Source organism: Tinamus guttatus, unplaced genomic scaffold (assembly GCF_059628265.1).
Source record: "Tinamus guttatus ecotype Peru unplaced genomic scaffold, ASM5962826v1 Tinamus_guttatus_pri_ptg000085l, whole genome shotgun sequence".
In the NCBI taxonomy this organism is placed as follows: Eukaryota; Metazoa; Chordata; class Aves; order Tinamiformes; family Tinamidae; genus Tinamus; species Tinamus guttatus.
The window spans coordinates 166,492-181,835 of record NW_028288619.1 but is presented as its reverse complement, the minus strand read 5'-3'; the positions used below and the strand labels follow the sequence as shown (position 1 = coordinate 181,835).

The following is a 15,344-nucleotide window of genomic DNA, read 5'->3' as shown; positions in this document are numbered from 1 at the left end:
CTTTCCTTGCTGCCCCCAAACCACAGGTGGTTCCCAAGAACAGAGGAAATAACTGCTGCCACTGAAAACAGCTCCATGCTACTTAAATGCTTCATTGCATCACACCAGGAGGCCAGAAATGTGCACTTGCCAGGCAATGAACAGCAATAATGCAACACAGAGTTGGTAAAACTTAAGACAACTTAAAGCAGCCAGATGCTGACTTAGAAGCCAGTGAATAAAGTCTTTTTCATCTGAGACATTTAAATAGTAAAAAATGAATCTTGAGGCTGTTCCTTCAAAGTACTTCATCTGACATACCAAAAAGTTTAAACCAAATTAATAAAGTCTTTATGCTGTTGGTTCTAGTTTAGAGATTTTACATGTCTAGAATTCTTCAGTTCCGGAAGCATCATAACGAAGAACAGTGGTTTCTTCAGTTTTTGAGTTAAAAGCAAAATTTGGAATTTCTGACTGATCAAACTAAAATGTTTTATTCTGATTTTAACCATCTAAGTTCATCATATTTTTCTGTGCTTCACTAATTAATTTGAACAGCAAAGGAAAGGAGTTTCAAGTCATCAATGAGAAATCAGAGCAAGTCAGCAAAGATTAATTTGGCTTTGTGTTTGACCGTTAGAGAAACTTTAGTCTACTTGACCGTAGATTTATGTTGGCTCAACTCTGACGTTCTTGACACTGAGAGCAAACCAGAGCAGCCACTTTTTCTTTTCTGGCTAGGACTCATTAGTGATCTAGACCTACACGCTCACATAACTCATTCAGCACTGAAGTATACTACTGATAGAGCGAGCAAAGTCTTTCAGGCAAGTCTCCTGTTACAGCTGTGACCTTGGCATCTGCATCAGTCTCATCAGGCTCTGCCTTTTAACTTACCTGACTGGTGCAGCTGTAGATGAAGTTGCAAAAAGATCAACTGGAGGAGATGTATCAATACTTTTTGCCGGGGTAGCATTAGGAGATGTAACAGTTGTAGCTGGAGAAGACTGGAGAAATATTTTAAGTATACATTCAATACACTATTATTTCTTCACAAACAACCAGTGCACATATTCACATAAGTTCAATTTTGACATCAGGTGTTCTCAGTGCAAGCTATTCTCCTGTTTTAGAGAATTTAAGGACAACTGGCTAAGTTTTCAGAGGGCTAACAAGTCACAAGCTCTGAGCATTTGGTTTCTTTGCTAGAGAAGGCCACAAAGAATACGCTGTATTGTCATGGGATATTGATGACTCGCTCAATGTCTAAGCAACCCTAACTCAGAAGTGAAGCTCATGATTTGGGGCTGCCTTATCAACCCTTTAAAATCCCAATCAAGACAAGGAACAGCTTCAATGTGTCAAATATATCTTCGGTAAGTTCCAGGAAAATGGTTTGCTTCTCAGTTTTCCCCTGTTCTTAGCACTGACACCAGTACCATCGTGCAGATGAGAGGAATTAAATATTTTTGTGGTTTTGTTTCCACATCTGTAACAGCGTTCACTTTGTCCATGAGATAAAACAGTTGTTTTTTAGCTCACAACAGCATCACTGATTGTAGCAGTGGTGGGAGAAATGTTCAGCAACTAAGTTAAGTGTACCTATAAACTTTGGTCTGAGGAGAGTTTAGGAGCAAACTGGTACCAGTACCAAAGGCTAAGTCCTTGGGAAAGCAAAAAGACAATTCAGCCGATGCATTTTCTTCATTAGCTCTTTCAATTCTGGAGATTAGACATATCTTAAACACAGCAAGGTCAGACACCAGGCACAGTTTCGTGCGGTGGTTCCGTGCTCTTGAGAATCAGGTTACTTTGAAGAGTTTCAAATTAATTCTAACAGACATTGCTAGTTTTGTTGCATCACCTCATACATACCAGAGAAAAGCTTTTCCTAATGAACAAAAGCAAGTGTCCTATATTTAGCTCAATATATCATTGTGACTGTTACCAAGAAGAAAAGGAAAGACGAATTGGAAATATTTTCCTCTTAGTTCTGCTACTGCCATCCCCCCATCAGAACTCTGACTAGAGATGGATATAAGTTGCCTAGACTCTCCTCAAGCCTTTACTACAGTCTGAGACTCGTTTGATGCAAAGTCTCCACATAAACTGGGGAGCAGGAGGTTACTCAGGGCTGCAGGAACACTGGCTGAATCATAAGGTACTCATCTCACCTACGGCAGCAGGCCTGCACAAGAACAGTTGGCAGGGAACTGTGGCTTGTTTTTTCTCCCCTTCAAACTAAGGGTGTTTTGTAAGTTAGGCAAGACCTTTCATTAGAACCGAGCACTGAACAGCCCAATTCAGGAGTTTCTGTTTAGTTTCTGCCACACAGCACTTGCCATAGGCACTGAATGCACCCGTGCAAGCTGTTATGGCCTGTCAGATTAGCAAGGAGCCTTCACGAGACCACTCTGAAAACGTTTAAAGATGTAGTTTGTCATTTAGGTCCCAGACAGGTCTACAAAGCAGATTAACAGAAGGAAATTTAACTCTTTATGCCCTTAAGATGTTCAGAAGCCTGTCACCTGAACAAGAGTTAGCTCACCAATAGACAGTATTTACCTTGCTCAGAGGAGATGGAGCCCCAGATCTACAGGGGAGGAAAAAAAAAAAAAAAAAGGGTTTGAGGTAAGTCCACTTTTGGGAACTGTTTCTGGTCATCAAAACTCATGCAAAAAAAGACCAAAAAACTAAGCATTACGGTTTTCTGAAGATCTCTAAAATTCCATGCCCTCTCCCATTTCCCAAACTTTCACATGTCATATTAGATGAAGACAGGAAATTATTCATCAAAGATTAAATAAGTCTTTTAAGCTAGTAGACAGCTCAGGATTATTCTGCCTTTTAAATAAGCTCTGCTTTACGCAGGGAAGGCAGAAACGCTACCAAAGTCTCACATTAAGGCCCACATGAGCCAGCAGGAAAGAGTCACTGGGGCAAGATGTAGCCAGGCTGTATAAATCCTGCGACTACAGCAGAATAAAACTGATATGGAAGCAGTTATCTAAGACTTCTGGGGGATCACCTATTTTTTTGAGCACTGCTTTTTTAAAGATAGTCAAGTTACTTTAAAATAATGAAATGTAAAAGTATGGAAACAATTAGTTGTAAAGTCCAAGCTAAAAAGTCACTCACATACAAAAAGACATAATAACACCAAACTGCAGAGTCTTAATCATAAATTAGGATGTACAGCTCAGTGCATTTGTTTGACTTCATTACTATGAGGTATGAAAACAGGGCTAAATGCTTTGACTTAAGAGAGGGAAACTTAAAATGCCACTGAGTATGAAAATAGAGGTGAATTTTTATTAAAACTTCATTGGTATTAAACTAGGGTCTGCCCTATAGGTTAATTATCCAACTGGATAAACCTTACAAATTTTGAAAGCTGTAGCAACGATTAGAAAATCTGGAATCACTACAGAAATGACTAAAAATAACTCAATGAATATATACAAAAGCAAGTAACAATTTATGTACAATTTAATGAAGATGCCTATTTCTGATTGTTGAAGCCATTTAAAAAAAAACATAACCATGTCTGCATGCAAGTGACATAAACGTCTGTACTTACCCTTCACTAAATTACAGGGAAAGCAACAGCAAAAGAAAGACAAAAGAAGAAAAAAAAAGAGACAGTTTTAGCTTATTTTTTTTCTAGAGTTAGTCATGACAAATACATAGCAAAAGGATATAAAATCATTAAGAAACAATTCAATTTTGAAAATAGAGGTGCCTGCACCAGCAAAAACCAGTTCCTTTCAGGAGTGTTCCTTAAGCCACAAGAGTCAAGATGTTTGCTTCTATTCCCCCCACTGCTTGTCGTTTAGAGACTTCTGAAAAGGAAAATCTAATCTTAACCTGAATTCTTTTTCCAGGCAAAAGCAGGCTGGGGGCAATAAGCCCGAATATCAACTAGTGTCAGACTACATTTTGCCTCGAGATGTTTTTGCACCATAGACCTACCTGTTGCCAGGTTTTTTTCCTTCCAATGAGTTTAGATGTTGCTCAAGGGTCTCCATAAGACTGCTAGGAGCCTTGAAAGCAAACACAAAAGATACACTTCTAAATACAGTACAATAAAACTGTAATTGCAGAGATCCAGCACAAACTTCCCCCTGTAGCGCATGCTCATGCTGTTACTTTGTTTTCGACACCGTGAAAGTAGTGGATTCCCATGCTCAAAGTATCCAGGCAAAGACAGGATAGCTAAAGGCTAATATTAAGTGCTCGGATTTGCAGAGAGAAAGCATTTAACTCCACTAAACAGAGTCTGAAGCCTAAAACCAAGATTCCCTCATCATGCTTTCACTCAGTGCTAAAGCATTGACAACAGCACAGGCATCCGCTGGGCTCATTAACAGCTATGGGCTCAAGGTCATCCCTTCAGTTTTGCTCGTAGCCAGATCTCCAATAAGTCATTTACAACCAAAGGGATCTATCACATCTGCAGTCTAAACAAAACATTATCACCCTAACTCCCACAAAAGCTGCTACCTTAGTTCCAAGACTCTCATATAGTTCATATATACTAGCTCTTATTTGGTCACAGTATTAAACTAGGCATAGGTTATTGAGTCCAGCACCTAGAAAAACTCAAAATTTGGGGAAAGAAAAAAAAAAAACATGATTTGGGGGAATTTACAAAAATTAAGCTTTTTCAAGTTTTAATGATCTTTGGTTTTATTTCAGGGAACCTTTTCTGTGGCCAGGCAATGTCCCAGGCATGCATTTGCTGTTACAATGGCAGTTGAGAAAAGCAAGAGTAAATACAAATGACAGTGTCTTTAATAACTCCAGTATAAAAACAGTGTTCAGACAGGTAGAATCCTGCAAGATCAACAAGCAAGAAGGAAATCTTGGAGAGTCACAGTAGCAAATAACAGCAAAGTTTTCATCAGGGTTACCGGTTCATCAAGGGTACATTCCTTAAAGGGGCAATTCTCTTTATCAGTGTCTTTTAGATCAATCAGAATTCCTGGCAGCAACACCTATGGTATTTTCCATAAATAATGTCCTTAATTTTGGGATACACACATGCACCAAAAACCCCAGGTTGTCACAATGGCAAGTGGAGCCCCCCTGCCTGTGTGTTCAGCACACTGAGGACTCCAGCTGTGCAGCTATGGTGAGTGCTTCACCATGCTCAGGACCTGCTAGTGCCAATGCACAGCTAAGTACGTTGAGCGCATGGTGTCCACATACTCATTTTGTCATTAAAACTGAGCGATGAAGGAACTCAACACATGCAGAAACTCAAAGGCACCAAAATTCCCTAATGCTCCAGATGAGCTGTGTTCAGACAAGTCCCATGTACATAAGCACTGCTGAAACAGCTTGATTGCTAGTGTTATTTTTATAGGCATGTTTCCTCATAATGCGAGCACAAGCAAGAATCGAGTTCAACACAAGTGACTTAGTTACAAGGATTCTCCAGCAGCAAGAAAAAAGGATGACCAAAGGCTCTCATTCACTGAAGAAGAGATTCAGACCTGGACCAATTCCAAAAGGCTGTATCAAAAGGAGCAAGCTGTACCTACTTGGGTGTCTGAGCAGAAAGTTGTGTTTCCGAAACTTCCACCATTATTTCCTCTTTGCTGCTGTATGCTTAACTAAATTTCCAATACACTGTTCAGTGGTTTCTTAAAAGCCAGCAAGCACATAAGAAACTTGCCCTGTAAACAGAACCTGTAGAAGCAGCTCTAGAAAACTTCTGCTCAGATACAAATCTTAATAAATTCGCAACACTGTATCCAATTTGCAACTCGGAATATCACTTCATCTCTTCTAGACACTGCTTCAAAGATAGCTTGAATCATTTTGACCAACATGGTTCTGGAAACTTAGATAGGGACTTCCCACTAGCTATCTGGGCAAAAACGACTACGCTTCAAGAACAGCTTACTAAAAATGAGTCAAGTTCTCTAACAGACAAGAAGCCACCACAGCTTCCAAAGCCTTACAGTCAAGCATGAAAGATGGAAGATGGACAGCTACCAACTTCTGCTTCAGCTTCCAAAACTACTTTTTTGGATTTACAGAGTATGTGTACACACCAAACGTCAAGACAGCCGAAGGTTCTTGTGGAATGCTACTCCCTATTTCAATGACTTACTTTAGGCATTTAGGAAAATCATCAATATTTCAGTGCTATCATCCCAGATCACTCTCATATAATACCCATGTATGATTAGCCCACCAAAAAAAAAATCTTTATTGGCTGAAATTCAGTTTTCTTATTTGGCTTTTATTTATTTCACTGAAATACCCTGCCTAGGTCTTAGACACAGTCCATGCTATGCTGCAGATTAGTTTTAGGCAGGGGGTTCCCCACCAGACTTGGCAGAACAACCTACGGGGGGCGACCTGCGATTGCGTTTTGGCAACCACCACAGGGCGGTGGTAGCAAAGGCCGGGCTTCCTGCGCTACACAGGAGTGCAGCAGCCCCATGGGGCTGGCTCTGGCAGCTCAAGGCAGGTTCCTGGCTTTTGCACTTAGCCTGAAGTGGGAGCTCTTGGTCAAAGTGTTGGTTCCCGATGTGAAACACGGACCCTTCGTCTGCAGTAACTAAGGCGGCTCTGGACACCGCCGGGTTCCCTGCTGCGGCGCGGGGCTTGTGCAGTCCTAGCAGGCAGCTTTGCCAGCAGGCTGAAGCAGCAAAAACAGAAGCAAACAGAAGTGCCACGGGAATTTATAGAGTATTTCATCAACTGAGCTTAAGCTGAATTCTCTTGGTTCAAAAATTTGGTTCATGAATGATTGGATCTTGTTTTTTTTTTTTTTTTCTTTAAAAAAAGAGAGCCCATTATGTAAAGAAGTACCAGAATATACTAAAACTATTTAAGAATTATTTGGTATTTCATATGCTACCTCTCCAAGAATTTGAAGCTTTCTACAACTGAAAGAGACTGACACAGGCTTTGTGATTCAGTAGTACCTGAAACCCACAAGGACTAAAGCCCCCATCATGTGGGTCATGTCATTACATCATGTCAGGGCTTCTGAATTTTTAACCAACGGAAACAGTATTTTGATGCTATTTTAAACCAGACTTTCAAGCAGTTTTACAAAAGCTACACATGCACAGGCTAAGAGGTTAAGAAATCCTTGATTCCAGTATTACTGGCATCGAAACCACCATGAGTGCAAACTCTTCAGAACAGACCTCATCCTCATTCCCAAGCAAATACTTCTTTTTAAATCAAATGCAAAGCCAGACGCTAAACCCAGTTTGCAAGTGTTACTGAAAATGGACCAAAACCAAATTTAAGCAACTAGGGCATTAATGAATCCCGATGTTACAGTTTTGATTCATAATGACAGAAGTTCAGCAAGCCAACCCAGACTTCTGGATCAAAACTTCAATTCACTGTAGTTAAATCAAGACAGTAGTGCCATGTATCACTGCTCTGAACTTCATCTCTGGACAAAGTGTCAGAGTGGGATCACGTCGCAAGTCACAGGTTTTGTGCAGCCAGTCAGTCTGTTGTCAAAGACCAACTTGTCCTGTCAGCTGTGGCAGCCTGCCTGTTAGCACAGAAAAGGCAAGATGCCCATTTTTCAACTACATGTTGGAAGAAGTTGCTTCACTAGTCTTTAAAAAAAACCTTCACATAGTTTTATTTTTTGATTTGTGTGTTGAGAGGGCTTTAAGGCATTAGGTAGTGCCTATCAACATACCTTCTTGTTATTAAACTTTTAGTCAGTAGACAAAGAGACCCCAGAGAGGCTTACCTGAGTAAGATCCGGGATATCGCCTTTGTCAATTCCAACTTGCTGTGGATTGAAAAGAGGTCGTGAAACATGAGTGGGTTATTTCCCCTGCAGAGGGCATTACGTTTGACTAGAACTGTGCAATGCTCTTCAACTCTAAGACCCACTTTCTCTTTAAAAAATTTTAAAAAGGAGATCCCCTCCACCCCTTTCCAGAAGCCATTCCACTACTTGCAGCAACTTGCAGCAGACTTTTTCTCAGGTTCTCCTGCACAGTGGTGAAATTCATACTCCCTACGGTAAAACATGCAGGGTTTCCTGGTCATGTACTATTGTCTCTGAGGGCAGCATCAGCGAGCTGCCATGGAAGCACTACCTAAACATCTGACTATCCTAATGAATTTATTTCTAAATTCAGCAGAGAGCAACTTCTAGAAGAGACTGATGAAAGACTGAGACTGACTCAGGTCACACTGTTTTTGGCCCTTCTCTGCTTATATTTCAAGTACAGCAAGATGAGGTGTCAGTTTGCAAACTTTAATTAGTTGCCTTATTGCTTAACTGTTGGCTCTTTGTAGCAGCTGCTCATCTAACGTTTGCAGAAGAGCAAACTCTCCATTTAGTCATTCCGAGGTATAATCAGAATAATTCTGAATCTGCTGGGCTGTAAAGCTGACCTATAAGTGCCCGAATTCTCCGATTTGAAGTCTCTAAGTTATACCTCCCTCAAGTCTAACATTCATGTTGGACATCACATGCCACTGCAGTTTCCTTCCAGTAAGTAGGTGCAGAACCAAAGGCATAAACTCGCTCTCTAGCTCATTGTTGCTGCCCTTGACAATGAAGCATGAAATACGGCAGAAAGTTCATCGAGTGCCTGGGAGCCAACCATCTCAAATGACAGGCCAGCAAAACAGTTAAGTAACCAGGTAATACTTGTGTTACCCACGTAAGATGATAAAAATGATCAAACCCAGTAAATTTTCCCATCACAGGTACGAACATGTAGTTGCAGTTGGCTGCAAAGACTTAAGAAGGAGACTTTAAATTGTTACGCTTTTGTCTGCAATTGCTGTATCATCCTCTAAGGCTCAGCTCTGTCCCAGAAACATGCATTTACTGCAGCACTTCCAAGAAACACTGTCGTGGTTGAATTTCTGTCATCTGCTGAATTACCAGGAAAGTTGAGGTTGGCTGCACGGCAGAGATATATTGAAGGTCTAAGTGGGGCTTACTAGTCCAAGAAGTGCTGAATGAGCAGATCTAGACTGCCTCAAATTTACACACAGTGAAAAAGATGCTTGACAAGTTCAATTAATATTTTATGTTAGTGCTAAAAAAAAATCCCCCAAGTGTAAATGCCAGACTCGGGAAGATGGGAAGTCACTTACCTCTGCAACCTTAAGAAACTCGGATACTCTGGTCATGCGAGTAAGAAACCGTTTGTAGATTTCAAGAGCGTCTTTACATTGGCCCTTCTTCATTTCAAAAAATTTCTCTAAATGAATAATTTGGTAAATTTCAGTTAAGGCATTAAGGCTATTCAGGAGGATGTTGCTTAATGAAAGGCTAGTACATAGCACACAGAGCAGAAAGGGGAACCTGGACATTTTGGATGAGCAACCAAATAGCAAAAGCTGCTTTGCTATCCTCACAAGACACATTATGCAAACTCACACACACAGCAATCTACTTTTATTTTTTTACCTGCAAGCACAGACAGACTTGGTGCCTTGCTGTAGGCTTCTTAACATTTTTATAAAAATATGGCAACCCAGCTTCAGATAACCACTAATTTAAAAGTTTATGAATGTGACAAAGTTTTTCCTAACTTTTCACTTCCTAATGGGGCCGTCAAAAACAATGCATCAAGTTTAATGGCAAGACTAAAAAAGAAAAAGGTAGTTTCAAAACCCATTTTTCACTTGCTTGTGTATGTGAAGTATGTGAACTATAGGCATCAGGATACTTACCTAGTAAGTTAATAACCCCATCATTGTAACAAGCAAAAAGTTTGATAAGATCTTTGAATAGAAGCATGAATGCAGCATTTATGACGCCATTTGTCAGCTCATTTGGATGAACCTACAAATAAAATACCAGCGAGTTAGAGCAGCTTTACTTAATGCAATCAGAAGTTTTAGCTTGTGGCAGGAATCTGATACTGCTATAGCTGCAATCCAGCACTGAACAGAAGTTTTTGCACAGAGAAATCAAATACAGGCAGCTTCTGTTTCTGTTAGCAGATGCAGGGTCACTTCTTTCACCGCTTCAGAACAATTCGCTACGGTGCAGGAATGTCCCCATCCACAGTAAGAGTCTTGGCCTCAACTCCTTCACCCATTCCGCAATGGTGGAAGGCAGAAAAGCTGCTCATACTAACTAGCTCATACTAACTTGAACAGAAAATAAGTGCTGGTTTATTAAATAAAAAAAGAAGAATCTTTTTTAGAGCCCAGTATCACAACTTTTCATTTGTTTAAGTAAGAAAAACACAGAAGGGAGACCCTAGGTTTCTATATCTCCTCTGGAAGCTGTAGTGAGCCCTCTCCTCCCAGTGGGGAATGTGCCCTCCATCCACAGAGCACACAGAAGAACCTCACAATTAATTCCTTCACAGACCTCTTTGCAGCGCTCCAGTCTACCTCCTATACCTATTCACTCCTGGTTTTGTTCATCATCTGAAGCGTATGAATAATCTTACTGACATTAATGAGATAGACTATAAATATCTTGTATACATTTCTATGCCTATGAATAGTCTAGACTGAAATTCTTAGTTTATTCAACTTGCATTTAAAAAAAAAATGGATGACATCTTTGATGAAGCAAAACAACATACATATGGTATTTTATTTTTTCCCCCTATCAGGCTCTCAAATGGTTGTTGCCAAAAAAAAACTAAGAGGGAGAGGCAAGGGGAGGGATTTCTGTCTCATTTTGCTTTGCTTCTTCCCCCACTGATGCAAAAAAATGAAAATTCCAAGCGCAGCCAGGACTCCCCAAGAGCCCTCATTTCCCATCTCTTTCCCTACCCTCTCTATAGGCAAATCTGCATCTAAGCGTTTTGTACATACAAGTAAGTGCCATCTTTCACCTTACCCTACCTCAGTGGGATACCAAAAAGCTTGTGGGTTTTTTTGCCCTCCATCTTAATTGGATGATTGGTAAAGCACTACCTACAAGCAGCTGAAACATTCATTTCAATGCAACATTTAGGTCAATGCCTAGTGTTTGTGTTTCGTTTGCTGGGTGACCTTCAATACATACATCAAATTCAAGTAGTGCGTCGATCTGTTCCTGTAGTATGGGCATGCTCTTCAGCAGCTTTTCTGGAGCCATCGTTCTCATTACACCCTCAGCTCTGCAACAGGAAACACCGATTACAAGCCATGGTTTTCCTCCTCCACCTACCCCATCGATTTGTTGTCCGATCAGAAGATGAAAACTGCTGTAACCCTTTTCAATTATTTGTCTGGTTCAATACTGTCAAATTGAAAAATTTGTCTGGTTCAATATTTTCAAATACTGCCTGGTTCTCCTGCCTTCCACAGCACCGCAAGGGCTGGCATGGCAAACACTTCAGCCAGCCACCCTCCCGAGCAGGGGACCGGGAAGGCTCCTGCATTGCAGTAATCAACACCAGAGTCCGACCTCTTTGCAGAAAAACAACATCAAGATTTTAAAAAACTTGACAAGAAATAATATTGCAGAAGTATATGCGACCAGCAGCCTTTATGCATGAACTTGAAGTATAACTGATGACAAGTCATTGCTAGCAGTACTTTTTAGACACGTTTGTGGTCACCAAAGCCAACTCGATAGGTTGTCTCCCGCAATTGCCACTGCGTAAGCTGCCAATCCAGCGCCAACAGGAGTCAGTGCCATCTTTGCCAAGAGCCCCTTAGCCTAGGATACTTTTCCGAGTAGTCCTTACTGGCTGTCCTACCCTCGGCCAGACCTCCACGGAGCCCGCCCTGCCTCGACGAGTCCTGAGCGGAGCAGGCCGCGGTCACAGCGCAGCGTTGCTCAGGTGCGGCCCGCGCGTCTCAGAGCAGCCTTCGCGTGCCCCGGTCCGGGGGGGGAAGAGCAGCCTGCACATCTGATACCAACCGCCCCGTTGCGGCCGCTAACAGCTACGGCAGCTCTTCCTGGGGAAGGCACAGCACCTTCTTAGGTCTTCTATGCTGTCCTGTGATACAGCACCTTGTTCTGAGAGCCAGAAATCTCGTACATACTAAGGTTTTGCATGAACGTACAGAGACAGAAATGGAAGGATTTTCAGGAACCCAAAATTACGTTTTTGTAACGTGAACTGCTTGAAATCACTAAGTAAAAAAGAGACTTTAAGATGTTAAAACTACAGAGGGCTGCTAGACCAAAGTCTAACTAAAATATCTATCCACAGAGATATCAATCTTAACTTTGAAAACTTCTTTACAATTCATATGCCAGATAACTTTAAGAGATGAGTATTCTGGTCCCTACCACTGGAAGGGCATTTTCAAAATACAACTTGAAAGGACTCCATTGACACAGCTACAGCCCCAGAGTAGGGCCTATTTGTTTGAGACAGCAGGAGCACAAGAAAAACCCAGCAGTGATACCTGTGTCAACAACTCAGAAACCAAACCCGCAGATTACACCGAAGTCACCAGAAACAACCCAAATGTAGACTCGTTATCACTAGAAGGAATCTCTTTAGTATGTGACAAGTTAACGTGCACCTTCCCTGGCTTCTGAAGCCCTTGCTGCATAGCTAATGCTTCAGCAGGGAGAATCTAGAGCTGTGGAGGTCCCAGCTACAGGGATTAAGAGACAAAAGAAGATGCTCTGACGAAGACCAACACACTGCGCTCAACTGGGCCTTCACAGGGAAGGTTGTGGGGTGTTTTGTTTTTCTCTTTTTCCTTTTTCCTTGTTAATTTTTTTTTTGAACTCAACCTTTGTGGGAAGCAAAAATACTAGCTTATAGCCTTATTCTGTTCAATTTATATTCCAGCTTTCTACTGGAATCTTTCTTCATAATTACTCATAACAGATCTAAGATTTGTGCTGTGTTAGGTGTATATGTAGGGAAACGCAAAGTACTGTGAAGCCTAGATGTGGACTGTGATAAAAACAGGGAGACACTGTGACCTCCATAAGCAACTTGGCATAGAAGAAATTCACTTTTAAGCTAAAGTGGAAAAAACAAGGTGTACTCTTGATAAGGCCAGGCCTTTTCTATGGGAAGAGCCCACTAAACAGCTGGGGAAAAAAAAAAAAAAGAGAGAGAAAAAAAAAAAAAAAAAAAACCACACACAATGTTTTTACTATTTCATTCTAGCTAAAGGGACCAGCAGCAGCACATATTAGACGGTGTTCAGCTGCCGGGGTTTTTCCTCCCTAACTTTTGCTCAAAGCAAGATGAGGTTGTGACTGTATTTATTCCTATCTTCTCCTGGGGAACCGCTTGCGTAGACAAGACCTGAATTTTGAATACTAATTTCTGAGCCTCTTTGGTGAGAAGAGTTTGCACTAAGTACCTTTTGCAAACCAAGTATTCAAGAACACGCACAAAACCAAAGTCGTTTACCGAGCAAGAACCAGATTTATTGTGCAATTTCAACACACAGGCAGCAGAAGAGGCTGGTTGGCTTATTTGAGTATTTTAAAGACTAGTCATTTATTACTATTTATGGTGGACTAACCATTTCCCTTAGAAATCTGATCTACCGTTGACTTGCTCTCCCACATAATCAAGTGTTAGATCTTAGCATTTCCTTCAGGGCATGAAATCTCCCCAAACTTCAATAGTTGGTTCTTGGAGTCCTGTGACACCCTCCCACTTCCTTCTTGCTGTTTCACTGCAGACAAGCTCTTCACAGACATCTTCCTTCTAGAAGTCTTTGTTCCTTTTCTTATAGAAAATGTCTGGAGACTGATGAAAAATCCCAGATAGATTCAGAGTGTTTCCTTTGCCACATGCTAAATGTAGTCTCTCTGTAGCATGATTTAATAAGAGTCAGATTTAATACAGAGCACTAAAAGCTCTCATTTCTGCAGGACCCATCTCTTTAATCAGGTGATAACCAATATTTGCTTGGTATCCATAAACTTTCTTCTTCCCTATATGCAATTCTTAACCAATCACCAATATTTAGGAAACACAACCATATCGTTGTTTCAATGCAGTTAAATAAAAAACTTAAGAGTAAAGTCATTAAGACACTAAAATTAAGCTTAATGCCATAAACAAGATTTTACAGGTCAGGAAAACCTAGTAGTTTATACATGTAAACATTGCTTACCCTTTCTTCACCCTTGCAAAGTCAAATGCCATTTGTCTGTAAGAAAATGCTTTTTCATTCAAGTATCTGCTATAACGCCGTATAAAGGTGGACATGTCATAACCTGCAAAAAAACAAATAAAGTTACATGATTTACATTAATTGCAACGATTGTTTGGAGGTTCTTCAACAAAGGATAAAATGCAGTCAGCACACCCCAGGACTGTGAGATCTCTATGACACTGCAGAATTACATACGTTACATATAGAATAGACATAACAAATCATCTTCCAACTTCTAAAGCAAAAGCAACACCAAAATAATCTACCACAACTTTCCACTCTCAACAGATTCATCCTATGCACTAATGGCAGGATTCTTGTGCAAACCTACTAGTGACTCCTACACAGCTATGATGACATTAACTGATGGCCAAACTGGTTACATCTCCGTTCACATGAAAAAATGTCACTTTTAGCAGTTTTCACTTAACTGGTACCTGGCTTGCAGGACAAAGAATAATTTTAACCGAAACACTCCTACGCTTTAGGTCAGTCCCTCCAAGTCTTATATGGATCCTCGAAATCTCCCTGACTAGGTTCACTGGAATCAAGACAGAATGATTGTATTTTTAGAGATCATTGCCTCTACAGTTTGTTACATCAGAAATCTTGAGGCATGAGGTTTTGTACAGGCAGCCTCAAACTGCAGCAACCTTAGTTCAAGGCAATAAAACTTTTAAATACCAGTATTATTACAGTCTCTTCCTCACGCATTTCTTTTGTGTTTTCTTCTTCTAAGTTACAGAATTCTGTGCAAAAAAGCAACTGATCCTCCTCTTCAGTATGGGCTCCTTCTGTTACCTTCATTAAAGTTGGTATCTCAGTTGCATTTTTGCACAGTATCTCTGAATATTAGCATCTCTATCAACTCAAGCTTACCAGTACAGTCTCTGACACCTCATCATCTATGATACACAGACATGTTATCTATTAAAAGGCAAATTAAGTTTTAAAAAGTGGCAAAAAAACACAAAAGCAAGTAGTTAACAAATTTCACAGCTGCCAAATGCCAGTAGCTTTGAACACACACAGCACAATAAATACAGGCTTAATATTTGCTTGGTTTTGTTCCTGTGCTGTGTTACTGTTTTTAAGAGATGCTTCAGTCTCTTGGGTGCTGTGCAGTAACAGGGCATCACTTTGATCTTGCCCATCATTGTAGCATTCATGCATTTTGCAGTCAACAAATATTCTCAAACAGCTGTAGAATTATAAGTTTCCTTTATTTTCTGACAGAAAGCTACCACGGAACAAGCTTCCCCTGCATTAAGTGAAGCATTAAGGGAGTTTGTGGGTAATTCCAGAATCAG

At 40.6% G+C, this 15,344-nt stretch overlaps 1 protein-coding gene across 1 annotated transcript in view; it reads right to left on the bottom strand.

Moving 5' to 3' along the window:
* The window catches only part of SNAP91 (synaptosome associated protein 91), a 64,834-nt gene that overhangs the window by 30,575 nt on the left and 18,915 nt on the right, over positions 1–15,344 (bottom strand). Inside the window, exons 5-13 of the mRNA XM_088520307.1 lie at positions 13,993–14,095; positions 10,970–11,063; positions 9,673–9,784; positions 9,091–9,197; positions 7,721–7,762; positions 3,952–4,022; positions 3,560–3,565; positions 2,545–2,572; positions 877–986 (exon numbers count right to left, since the gene is read on the bottom strand). Of these exons, the coding sequence (XP_088376433.1) occupies positions 877–986; positions 2,545–2,572; positions 3,560–3,565; positions 3,952–4,022; positions 7,721–7,762; positions 9,091–9,197; positions 9,673–9,784; positions 10,970–11,063; positions 13,993–14,095 (673 nt within the window). The remainder of the gene's footprint in view (positions 1–876; positions 987–2,544; positions 2,573–3,559; positions 3,566–3,951; positions 4,023–7,720; positions 7,763–9,090; positions 9,198–9,672; positions 9,785–10,969; positions 11,064–13,992; positions 14,096–15,344) is intronic.